At 35.8% G+C, this 12,994-nt stretch overlaps 1 protein-coding gene across 3 annotated transcripts in view; it reads left to right on the top strand.

The window, feature by feature from the left end:
• The window catches only part of RNF13 (ring finger protein 13), a 163,842-nt gene that overhangs the window by 101,395 nt on the left and 49,453 nt on the right, over positions 1-12,994 (top strand). For all 3 annotated transcript variants that reach the window (XM_039241011.1, XM_039241010.1, XM_039241012.1), the window contains one exon: positions 1,814-1,919. In XM_039241011.1, the coding sequence (XP_039096942.1) occupies positions 1,814-1,919 (106 nt within the window). The remainder of the gene's footprint in view (positions 1-1,813; positions 1,920-12,994) is intronic.

Raw genomic sequence — 12,994 nt, 5'->3', positions numbered from 1 at the left:
CTTTGGCTCACCAATACCAGTCTGGTTTTTGTTATAGGGTTTTATAATTATTGGTATCTGAACGGCTAGCCCTTCCCCATTCCCACCCCTCTCTTTCATGTTTTTTTTACAGCTATTCTTGCTTGTTTGTGCTTTTAAACAAAAATCTATATGGCTTTATGGAGTCATATTTTATACACTATAAAATATACCAATTTTAAAGTATATAATTCAGTGATTCTAGTATATTTACACTTGTGCAGCCATCATCACATTTTAATTTAGAACTTTCCAACACCCCAAATAGAAACCATATATATATATTTTTTCAATTATTTCCAAGAGGGATTGGGAAGTTAGATAGATTATTGTTATAAACTTTAGGCCCAGCCATCTGGTTTGAAATTAGCCTGGGAACTCATGCACAGGAGAATAGGACCTGATTTCCTGGGTTACTTAGGACTCTGCTTTGATGATCAAATCTTAGCTGCAGAGCTCATGGAGTGTACTATATTTAGGGGTGGATGTAGAAGCAGTGTAAAAATACTTATTAACACTGTTTAAATATCTTCTTCAAATACAAATTCATCAGGGATTAGGACATGGGGGATGAGTCTGCAGCTCAGCTGTGGGAGCCGAGACAGAAGAAATAGAAATAGAGCTAGAGGACTGATTATTGTAGTTCCCTGCCCTGTACCATTGCTGTTACCACCCTTCACCTTTAGCAGTTTGGTTAAGAAAAAGCAGCGTCTCAGGGCACCGGGATGGCTCAGTCAGTTAAGCATCCGACTTTGGCTCAGGTCATGATCTCACTGTTCATGGGTTCAAGCCCAACATCAAGCTCTGTGCTAACATCTCAGAGCCTGGAACCTGCTTCAGATTCTGCGTCTTCCTCCCTCTCTGCCCCTCTCCTGCTTGCATTCTCTTTCTCAAAAATAAATAAAACATTAAAAAAAATTTAAAAGAAAAAGAAAAAGCAATGTCTTGAATGTCCATTGAGTATCTTGCTTTAAGATGCTTAAAACCTTCTATCCATTGTAGACCCTTTAAAAATTCTCATAATATATCTTGAGAGTAAACTAAAGTGGTTTGAGGTATAGCAGGCAAGCATTGATAAGGCATATAGAAGAAAGTAATTTAGAACCTAGGTCTGTGAATCCTAACACAGTGCTTACTAGAAAATTCTAGGATTGATTGCATTTGTGTGGTTACACATATATAGGAAGTTTTCAATAAAGTCTATGAGATAAGGAAGTTGTTAATGTAAGAGGAGAAGAAGGAAAAAACCAATGTAAGAGATGTAAAGTTTGGTACTGCTGAGATATTTTGATGCTGTAATGGGTTGATTTGGCTGATTTCCTCTACCCAGTCTAAAAGCTTCCTTTTTTTTTTTTTTTAAATGTTTTATTTATTTCTAGGAGAGAGAGAGAGACAGCGTGAGCAGGGGAGGGTCAGAGAGAGAGGGAGTCACAGACTGAAACAGGCTCCAGGCTATGAGCTGGCAGTCAGCACATAGCCTGATGCGGGGCTCAAACCCACGAACCGCGAGATCATGACCTAAGTGAAAGTCGAACGCTTAACCAACTAATCCACCCAGACGCCCCTAAAAGCTTCCTTAATTGTAGAGGCAAGTTATTTTGGCAAATATGTAAAATGAACTGAAAGATGGAGAAAGTATTTCTTAAATAATTGGAAATCATATATTAGAAAATGTGTCTAGTGGATTGAATTGTCATGTCTAAATGCCTTTCAAAAATGTTTTTCTTTGTTTTTAATTAACATTATAATTTGGCACCCCTTAATATTTTTCAATTATTATTTTGTTTTCTTTCAGGGGCCACATTGTCTTAGTTCCAGAATTTAGTCTTCCTCTGGAATACTATCTAATCCCCTTCCTTATCATAGTGGGCATCTGTCTCATCTTGATCGTCATTTTCATGGTAGGTAAATTAATGTTAAATGTATTTTTAAAAATAGTAGGGATGATTCTAAAAACATTCTATTGAGTAGAGGATCCTTACATTAAAGAGTACATATTGTACGAGTCCGTTTATATGATTGGGTCTGGAAAAGGTAGGGTAATCTGAGGGTGGGAGGAATCAGAACAGTGATTGCCCCTCCAGGGGCTAGGGATGGGTGAGGGATTTACGGACAAGGGTATGAGGGAACGTCTCAAGGGTAAGTCATGTTCTGGGTCTTGAGAGAGGTTTAGGTTGCACACATGTCACTTAAATTTTGTGCATTTCACTGTATACAAATTTTACCTAAGGGAAAAAAATACTAAACTTTGAGTAGTGATTTATAAGCTAAAGTATTTTGGGGGACATATACTGATTATCTGCAACTTATTTTGACGTGCACTATTAAAAAAAAGAGAAAAAGAGGAATATTGAGGGGTAGATAGATGGATAGATAGGTGATAAAAAGTGCAGGTCAATGTTATTTATAGAATCTAGGTAATGGATATATGGGTATTATTACATTTCTTCAACTCTTCTCCATTTTTGACATTTTTCATATTAAAATGTAAATAAAGAATGGTATGAGGGCTCAAGTGTAGGGGCAATGACACATTACTTCTCCAAAACAGAGGTTACCAAAGTATGGTCCCAGGACTCTTAATGGGTCTGTGAAGTCAAAATTGTTTTCATAATAATATTAAGGTATTATTTGCCTTTGTCACTCTTATTCCCTCAGGGTTTAAAGTGGAAGTTTCTAGAAACTACATTGTTTGTAATATCAAAACAAATTGAAGGCAGAAGCAGATAAAACCACTGTAGTATGATAGATACTAAAGAGAATTGCAACGATATAAAATAACCCCAGTATACTCACTTTATAATTTTTTATAAATATTTATATTAATATTCAAAGAGCTTATTATTTATATGGACATCATAGATTAACTTAGAGATTAAATGCCATCTTTGAAATGTACAGTCTTTCTGTGATGTGGTATTTTCATTTGTTTAGAACTTTTGTATCCACCAGTTTAATAATTTTTTTCTGTAAACGTTTTGCATGCCTTTTGTTTGACTTTTGAAATTGCATTTTCTAAATGGTTAATACTAGTATATAAGAATATTGATTTTTTAAATAAACTTAATTTTGGAATAATGTTAAGATTTACACAAAAATTGCAAAGAGGAACATTCTTGTACATTCCTCTTCTAGTTTGCCCCATTGTTAACATTTTAAATTACTGTGGTCCATTTGTCAAAACTAAGAAGCTGACGTTGGTACCTTACTAGTAACTAAACTCCAGACTTTGTATAGATTTCACTAGTTTTTCCATTAACGCTCTCTTCTGTTCCAGGATCCAAAACCGGGCACCACTTTGTATTTAGTTAGCATGTCTTACCAGGCTCCTCTGTTCTGTGACAGTCTCTCAGTGTTAGTTTCTCCTTGTTTTTAATACCCTTGACAGTCTTGGGGAGTCTTGGCCAGGTATCCTGTAGAATGTTCCTCATCTGATAGTAGTTTTTCTTATGATTAGACTGTGTTATATATTTTTTTGAGGAGTGGGGAGTATAGGTTTTTAAAAACAGAGGTGAACAGCCAGGGGGTACATGATATCTGCATAACATAACTAATGGTGTTAATATTCATGCCTTGATTAAGCCATGTTTCTCCACTATATAGTTACTGTTTTTCTCTTTTTTTATTCTATTCTAACTTTGGAAGTGAGGCACTAAGTACAGCCCATCTTGAGGTGGGTAGGGGCAGGCCTTATTATCTGAAGTGAGGAGTTGGAGAGAGTATCTGCTACATATATTCTATTATTTGGAATTCTTTTGTAAGAAAGATTTGTCTCTTCTTGGCATTTATTTATTCAATCATTTATTTATATTAGTTATGTACTCCTATATATTTATTTTATTTTTTGGGTTAGAATCCAACATCACATTATTTATGTTGCTTAAATTTTAAGCTTTGTCCATGAGGAGCTCTGTCAGGCGGGTCATGTGTCCCTTTGATTGGATCCATCTTTTTGTTTCTCTAAGCACTTCTTTTGTATCTGGTACTTTAAGAAGCTTCAGGTTCATCTTTTATTTCTATTGCCCCAGCCCTAGAATTAGATGTTTCTCCAAGGAGCCTGGTTTAGTTGTATTTGGAAATGAAGATTTAGACACCGGACATTATTTTTATATATTAATTTTGTATCTACTAACTTGCTGAATTCTACTCTGGTAATTTGAATTTGTTCATTCTCTTGGGCTTTCCATATAGAGCAAGGAATAATAGAAAGAGCAACATACAAAAAATACCTTTGGCAAAGTAGGAGTAGATGTAAATACCCTTAATCTGATAGAGATTATTGACTAAAAACTGAAAATGAACATTATTAAATGGTTAATTTATTAGAAGACTTCTCTTGAGGGGTGTCTGGGTGTCTTAGTTGATTAAGCGTCTGACTTAGGCTCAGGTCATGATCTAACAGTTTGTGGTTCAAGCCCCATGTTGGGTTCCGTGCTGACAGCTTGGAGCATGGATCCTTTTTTGGATTCTGTGTCTCCCTCTCTCTCTGCCCCTTCCCTCTTTGCCCTCTGTCTCTCTATCTTTCTCTCAAAAATAAATACATATTTAAAAAAGTCAGAGACAAAAAAGGCTGCCTGTTGTTGTGCCTCTTATTTAACATGATGCTGGATTTTCTGATAAACCAAGAGAAAAAGCTATATAGGGATTTGAAATAAAGAAATAAAACTTCTTTTTCCTCATTTAATGATGATGGAGTACAGAATTATGTCTTTTATCTTTTGTAATGATCATTCATTTTTTTTCTCTTTTAGTCTATTTTTATGTTGGATTACATTAATTTATTTTGTAAATAAATAAACTTTATTTATTTTGAAATAAACTTTATTTATTTTGGAAAAAACTTTATTTGATTATGACGTATAAGTTTTGCTTTTCATTTTGGATTATTCAGATTTCTAATATGGATCAATTCTACATTTGTCATAAATATAAAAATCCTAAATATAATATCATCATTCTGAATATCCAGGTAAGGGAAAGCTTTGGAATTATGGAGCTAGAGTAATCCTAACATCAAAACTGGACAATCCCATGAGCACATGGAACAGCCACTATAGGAAATTGTATGACAGTTCCTCAAAAAAAATTAAACAATGAATTATCACATCCAGCAATTCTACTTGGGGTATATACCCAAAAGGATTGAAAACAGTTGGACAGACATTTGTACACTTCTGTTCATAGCTGCATTATATGCAGTACTGAAAGAAGCAACCAAATTGTCCATCAGTGGATGAATAAACAAAATGTGCTATAGACATACAGTGGAATGTTAGGCTCCCAATTCCGGCACATGTACAGTATGGGTGAACCTTAAAGACATGCTAAATGAAATAAGTGAAATGAAATAAAATGAAATGAAATAATAAGCAAAATGAAATAAAGACCTGCTAAATGAAATAGTCACAAAAGAGCAAATACTCTATGATTCTATTTATATGTGATACCTAGGTAGTTAGACTCAGAGACAGAAAGTAGAATGGTAGTTGCCAGCACCTGTGCAGCGGGGAAGGTGGCGAATTATTGTTTAATGGGTACAGAGTTTCAGTTTTGCGAGATGAAAAGAGTTTTACGGATGGATGGTGGTGATAGTAACACAATAATGTAAATATACTTAATGCCACCCAACTATACACTTAAAAATAGTTAAGACAGTAAGTTTAGTGTTATGTGTATTTTACCATGTAGTTGACCCTTGAGCAGCATGGGTTTGAACTGCATGGGTCCACTTATCAGTTATAAATAAATAACTAGACAAGATAAAACTATCCCCATATAACTAATTACCCTTATTTTCTGTTTTCTAAAATAGTTTTTGATAAAGTTGGGGTTATATATTACTTTTTGTTGAAGGTTGTTTACAAAAATCATTTCGATCTGCTGACTGTTTTCATAGTTACCTGGACATTCAGATGGTTGTCTACTTTTTCATACTAAATTATTTCTAAGAAATTGTCTAGTTTATGTTTTTAAGTATATGTGGGGTAAAGTGATTAATAATGTTTGCATATTCACATAACTGTTTTTTAAGTTTATTTATTTTGAGAGAGAGAGAGAGACAGGGTAAGTGAGGGACAGGCAGAAAGAAAGAGAGAATCCCAAGCACTGACAGTGCAGAGGCTGATGTGGGACTCGAACTCACGAACCATGAGGTCATGCCCTCAGCTGAATCAGACACTTAGCTGACTGAGCCGCCGAGGCACCCTTCGCATAACAATTTATTTATTTATTTATTTATTTATTTATTTATTTATTTTTTAATGTTTTATTTATTTCTAGGAGAGAGAGAGAGAGACAGCGTGAGCAGGGGAGGATCAGAGAGAGAGGGAGTCACAGACTGAAACAGGCTCCAGGCTCTGAGCTGGCAGTCAGCACAGAGCTGGACGCGGGGCTCGAACCCACGAACCGCGAGATCATGACCTAAGCGAAAGTCGGACGCTTAACCGACTAAGCCACCCAGGCGCCCCCTTCGCATAACAATTTAAAGAGCATTTCTTTTCTTTTTTTTTTTTAAAGAGAATTTCTACTATCTGTGAAGTGAGTTCTCTTTATTCATATCTGTCCATGCCTTTCACAGTGTTATCAATTTATCTGTTTTGTCTTTCAAAGAAGTAGACCTTAAGGATTTTTCCTTTCACTCAACAAATATTTATTTTGCTTTTATGATGAATTAGTGCTATACGATCTGAAGCTTCATCATTGAACCTAAAATTGGTAAAAATCCCTGATGTAAAGCAGCTTAGATTCCACTGGAAGTTATATTCTAAAGTCTTCACTTTTTTATATCTTTCATGAATTTCTGCTCTTAGCATCACTTTCTTCTATTTTTTTTTTTTTTGGATATATTGCTTTTCTTTTTCTAGCTTGTTCAACTGATTGCTTATTAATTTTTTTCTTTCTAGATTTAGATTTAAATGCATTTAGATTATAAATTTCTATTTAACAATTACATTAGCTACAACTCCTAGCTTTCGATAAAGAATATTTTTATTTCAATTTGGTTTACATTTAAAAATATATTTTTTTGTTATATAGAATGTTTCTTTACCACTCTTGATGTTTCCATCCCTATGAAGGGAGAACTCAGTTACTCTAACTTCTAGCTCTTCCTTACCTTTTCACCCATTTGGTGAGGAGATGAAGTATCTTACTGTGTGGAGAATGTTAGTGGAGATGAAGTATCTTATCTGTGTGGTGTATTTGGGAACAATAAACCTGAGCGAAGCTTCACCTTTCTCTTGCGATTAACTGATTTCCAGCTTCTCCAGGACTAGTTCTGCAATTTTGGGGGTGAGTGAAGGGAAGGCCTGTTCCGTTCCAGAGTTGTTTTGTCTGTACCTGGGTGGGTAAGGCAATTTCATTTTTTGATTCAGTAAAAAGTTCTGTTTCTTTCTCCACTGCATTATGGTACTCTGTCTGCATGTATCTGCCAGTTCAAGATCTTACTTCTGAAGTTATTTAGAATCCAGGTGGCAAAGAGGCATGCTAATTTTAAGGCACCCTCAGAAACTCAAATGTCCTTTATGATTTCTTCTGTGACTTCTAAACTATTTTAATAAAGTTTTAAATTTCCAAAAAATGTATACTTTTTCCATATCTTTTTTTTCCTATCGATTTCCAATTCAATTTTATTGTGGTCAGAAGACATTGTATGTTACAGGTTCTTTGGTTATTTCCAAAGACCTGCTTTGTGGCCAAATTTTGTGAACATTCCCCATGTATGTGAAAAGAATTGTGGAGTTCAAAGTTCTGTATATGTTTATTTTGTCTAGTCTTTTTTTTTAGTATTTAAAAAAATTTTTTTTTAACATTTATTCATTTCTGAGAGAGAGAGAGAGTGCGAGTTGGGGAGGAACACGGAGAAGGAGGGAGACACAGAATTTGAAGCAGGCTCCAGGCTCTGAGCTGTCAGCACAGAGCCAGAAGTGGGGCTCGAACCCACGAGTGGTGAGATCATGACCTGAGCCGAAGTCGGACGCTTAACCGAATGAGCCACTCAGGCCCCCCAAGATTTTAAAAACCATTTTGACATAGAATTTTTAGAACATAAAATTGACCCATTCCTAAAGTGCATATTTCAGTGGTTTTGGTATATTCACAGAATTTCTGCAGTCATCACAATTCTCTATGTTGTTTTGGTACTTTTGTGTTTTCTAAAACAGTGCTGGGCAATAGAACAATACTGTGAAGCCAAGTTTATTGTAATTTAAAATTTTCTGGTAGTCAAATGTAAAAGATAAAGAGGGCACCTGGGTGGCTCAGTCAGCTGAGTGTCCAACTCTTGATATCAGCTTAAGTCATGATCTCACAGTCATGGCTTTATGCCCTGTGGAGCTCTGTGTGGAGCTCTGTGCTGAGTGTGGAACCTGCTTGGGATTCTCTCCACCCCTCCCCACCCCTCTCTCTGCCTCTTATTCGCTCGTGTACTTTCTCTCAAAATAAATCAGTAAACTTAGAAAGAAAAAAAAAAGATAAAAACAAAAAGGTGAGATTGATTTAAATACTATAACCTAAAGTATATTTCTATATTCAGTTAATATAAACAATTATAAATAGATTTTTCATTCTTTTTGTTCTAAGTATTTACAATCCGGTGTATATTTTATATATTTATAGCAAATCTTAAATGAGACTAGCCATATATCAAGTGTTCAGTAGCTGCATGTACCTAGTGGCTACCATATTGGGCAGCGTAGGTCTGTAGTCTTTAAATTTTTTCTCTGCTTCAGCTAGAAATTAGTGAACTTGGAATTTGGGTATTTCTCCCATAATTTTGTTGTTTTATAGATGAAGTGGTTTTTTTTTTTTTTTTTTTTTTTTTACTGTCATGGTTACCTCCTAATAATTTTTATCTTAAATTCTATTTTACTTGATATATCAGATTTTTTTTTGCTTAGTATTTTCATGGCATGTCTTTATTCCTTTATATTTTACCTTTATATCTTCCTCAGTGTCTCATTAAGGTTTAATCTTGTGTCTTATAAATAGCATACAGTTGAATTTTTTCTTATCCAATATGATACACTCTTCAAAAAAAAACCTAATGAATGTAATCCATTTACATTTTTGTGATTATGCATACATTTGGAATAATTTCTGTTGTTTACTTTTAGTTTTTTTCTTCTTTACAGATTTGGATTACTTCACTTTTTCTTTCTCCTACTGGTTTAAAAGCTGAGATTATGGTGTTATTCTTCTAGCGGTTATTATTCAATTTATAAAAAGTATTTATTGAAGTATAATTAACATATAACAAACTGCACATATTTAAATTGTACTGTTTGTTAAGTTTTTTTTCTTAAATAGTTTATTGTCAAGTTGGTTTCCATATAACACCCAGTGCTATTCCCAACAAGTGCCCTCTGTGCCCATCAGCCCTCAGTTTGTTCTCAGCATTCGAAAGTCTCTCATGGTTTGCCTCCCTCCCTCTCTCCAACTATTTTTCCCTTCTCCTCCCCTATGGTCCTCCATTAAGTTCCTCCTAATCCACCTATACATGCAAACATATGGTATTTGTCCTTCTCTGCTTGACTTATTTCACTCAGCATAACACCCTCAAGTTCCATCCAAGTTGCTACAAGTGGCCAGATTTCATTCTTTCTCATTACCATGTAGTATTCCATTGTATAGATAAACCACATCTTCTTCTTTTATTTTTATTTTTTTATTTTTTACTATTTATTGTCAAATTGGGATAAACTACATCTTGATCCATTCATCCATTGATGGACGCTTAGGCTCTTTCCATGTTTTGGCTATTGTTGAGAGTGTTGCTATGAACGTTGGGGTACATGTGCCCATATGCATCAGCACTCCTATATCCCTTGGATAAATTCCTAGCAGTGCTATTGCTGGGTCATAGGGGAGTTCTAGTGTTAAAATTTTGAGGAACCTCCACACTGGTTTCCAGAGGGGCTGCAGCAGTTTACATTCCCACCAATGGGATAGGAGGGTGCCCGTTTCTCCACATCCTCACCAGCATCTAGTAGGGTCTCTTGATTTGTTTATTTTAGCCACTCTGACTGGTGGAGGTGGTGTGTGGTTTTGATTTGTATTTCCCTGATGATGAGTGACACTGACCATCGTCTCATGTGTCTGTTGGCCATCTGGATGTCTTCTTTAGAGAAGTGTCTGTTCATGCTTTCTGCCCATTTCTTCACTGGATTATTTGTTTTTCAGGTGTGGAGTTTGGTGAGTTCCTTATAGATTTTGGATACTAGCCCTTTATCTGATAATGTCATTGGCAACTATCTTTTCCCATTCCGTCAGTGGCCAGTAGTTTTAATGATTGTTTCCCTTGCCGTGCAGAAGCTTTTTATCTTGATGAGGTCCCAGTAGTTCATTTTTGCTCTTAATTCCCTTACCTTTGGGGATGTGTAGAGTAAGAAACTGCTGCGGTTGAGGTCAAGGAGGTTGTTTCCTGCTTTCTTCTCTAGGGTTTTGATCATTTCCTGTCTCACATTCAGGTCCTTTATCCATTTTGAGTTTATTTTTGTGTATGGTGTGAGAAAGTGGTCTAGTTTCATTCTTCTGCATGTTGCTGTCCAGTTCTCCCCGCACCATTTGTTAAAGAGGCTTTTTTCCACTGGATACTCTTTCCCACTTTGTCAAAGATTAGTTGGCCATATGTTTGTGGGTCCAATTCTGAGTTCTCAATTCTATTCCATTGGTCTATGTGTCTGTTTTTGTGCCAATACCCTACTGTCTTGATGATGACAGCTGTGTAGTAGAGGCTGAAATCTGGAATGGTAATGCCTCCCATTTTGGTTTTCTTCTTCAATATTACTTTGGCTCTTCGGGGTCTTTTGTGGTTCCATACAAATTTTTGGATAGTTTGTTCTAGTTTTGAGAAGTATGCTGGTGCAATTTTGATTGGGATTGCATTGAATGTGTAGATTGCTTTGGGTAGTAATGACATTTTAACAATATTTATTCTTCTGATCCATGAGCATGGAATGTTTTTCCATTTCTTTGTGTCTTCTTCAATTTCCTTCATAAGTTTTCATCATACAGATCTCATATTTTTGGTTAGGTTTATTCCTAGGTATTTGATGGTTTTTTGTGCAGTTGTGAATGGGATCAGTTTCTTGATTTCTATTTCTGTTGCTTCATTGTTGGTGTATAAAAATGCAACCGATTTCTGTACATTGATTTTGTACCCTGCAACTTGGCTGAATTCATGGATCGTTCTAGTAGGCTTCTGGTGGAGTCTGTCGGGTTTTCTATGTAGAGTATCATGTCGTCTGCGAAAAGTGAAAGTTTGGCTTCTTCTTTGCCAATTCTGATGCCTTTTATTTCCTTTTGTTGTCTGATTGCTGATGCTAGGACTTCCAGCACTATGTTAAACAACAGTGGTGAGAGTGGACATCCCTGTCGTGTTCCTGATCTCAGGGGGAAAGCTGTCAGTTTTTCCCCGTTGAGGATGATGTTAGCTGAGGACTTCTTATAAATGGCTTTTATGATGTTTAAGTAAGTTCCTTCTATCCTGACTTTCTCGAGGGTCTTTATTAAGAAGGGATGTTGTATTATGTCAAATGCTTTTTCTGCATCTATCGACAGGATCATATGGTTTTTATCTTTTTTTTTTAATTTAATGTTTTATTTATTTCTAGGAGATAGAGAGAGACAGCGTGAGCAGGGGAAGGTCAGAGAGAGAGGGAGTCACAGACTCTGAAACAGGCTCCAGGCTCTGAGCTGGCAGTCAGCACAGAGCCCGACGCAGGGCTCGAACCCACGAACCACGAGATCATGACCTAAGCAAAAGTCGGAGCTTAACCGACTAAGCCACCCAGGCGCCCCTCTTTTCTTTTGTTAATGTGGTATGTCACACTGATTGATTTGCAAATATGGAAACAGCCCTGTAACCCATAAATGAATCCCGCTTGATCATGGTGGATAATTCTTTTTATGTGCTGTTGAATTTGATTTGCAAGTATGTTGTTGAGGATTTTGCATCTGTATTCATCAAGGATATTGTCCTGTAGTTTTTTTTTTTTGTTGGGTTTCTGTCTGGCTTGGGAATCAAAGTGATTCTGGCTTTGTAGAATGAGTCTGGAAGTTTTCCTTAGATTTCTATTTTTTGGAATAGCTTGAGAAGAATGGGTATTAACTTTGATTTAAATGTCTGTTAGAATTCCCCAGGGAAGCCATCTGGTTTAGGGCTCTTATTTGTTGGGAGGTTTTTGATAACTGATTCAATTTCTTCACTAGTTATGGGTCTGTTCAGATTTTCTATCTCTTACTGTGTGAATTTTGGTAGTGAGTGTGTGTTTAGGAATTTTCCCATTTCTTCTAAGTTGTCCAGTTGGCATTTAATTTTTCATAGTATTCCCTGATAATTGCTGTATTTCTGAGGGATTGGTTGGTTGTAATAAGTCCATTTTCATTCTTGATTTTCTCTATTTGAGTGCTCTCTCTTTTCTTTTTGAAAAACCTGGCTAGAGGTCTGTCAATTTTATTTAGTTTTTCAAAAAACTGACTCTTGGTTTCATTGACCTGTTAACTGTTTTTTTGGATTCTATATTGTTTATTTCTGCCCTGATTTTTATTATTTCTCTTCTCCTACTGGGTTTGGAGTGCTTGTTTCTCTCCTTCTAGTTGCTTTAGTGCGCTGTTAGATTTTGTATTTGCACTTTTTCTAATTTCTTGAAATAGGCCTGGAGTGCAATGTACTTTCCTCTTAGGACTGCCTTTGCCACCTCCCATAGAGTTTGAATTGTTGTATTTTCATTTTCATTTGTTTTCTAATTGCCTGATTGGCCCATTTGTTCTTTAGTAGGGTGTTCTTTAACCTCTATTTTTTGGAGGTTTTCCAGACTTCTTCCTGTGAATGATTTCTAGTTTCATAGCATTGTGATCTGAAAGTGTACATAGTATGATCTCAGTTCTTCTATATTTATCGAGCGCTGCTTTATGACTCGGTATCTGATATGTCTTAGAGAATGTGCCATGCACACTGAGAAGAGAATGAATTCCA

Source organism: Hyaena hyaena, unplaced genomic scaffold (assembly GCF_003009895.1).
Source record: "Hyaena hyaena isolate Hyena2069 unplaced genomic scaffold, ASM300989v1 scaffold_186, whole genome shotgun sequence".
Classification (NCBI taxonomy): Eukaryota; Metazoa; Chordata; class Mammalia; order Carnivora; family Hyaenidae; genus Hyaena; species Hyaena hyaena.
The sequence above is the reverse complement of the archived record's forward strand: the minus strand, read 5'-3'. Positions and strand labels throughout refer to the sequence as shown.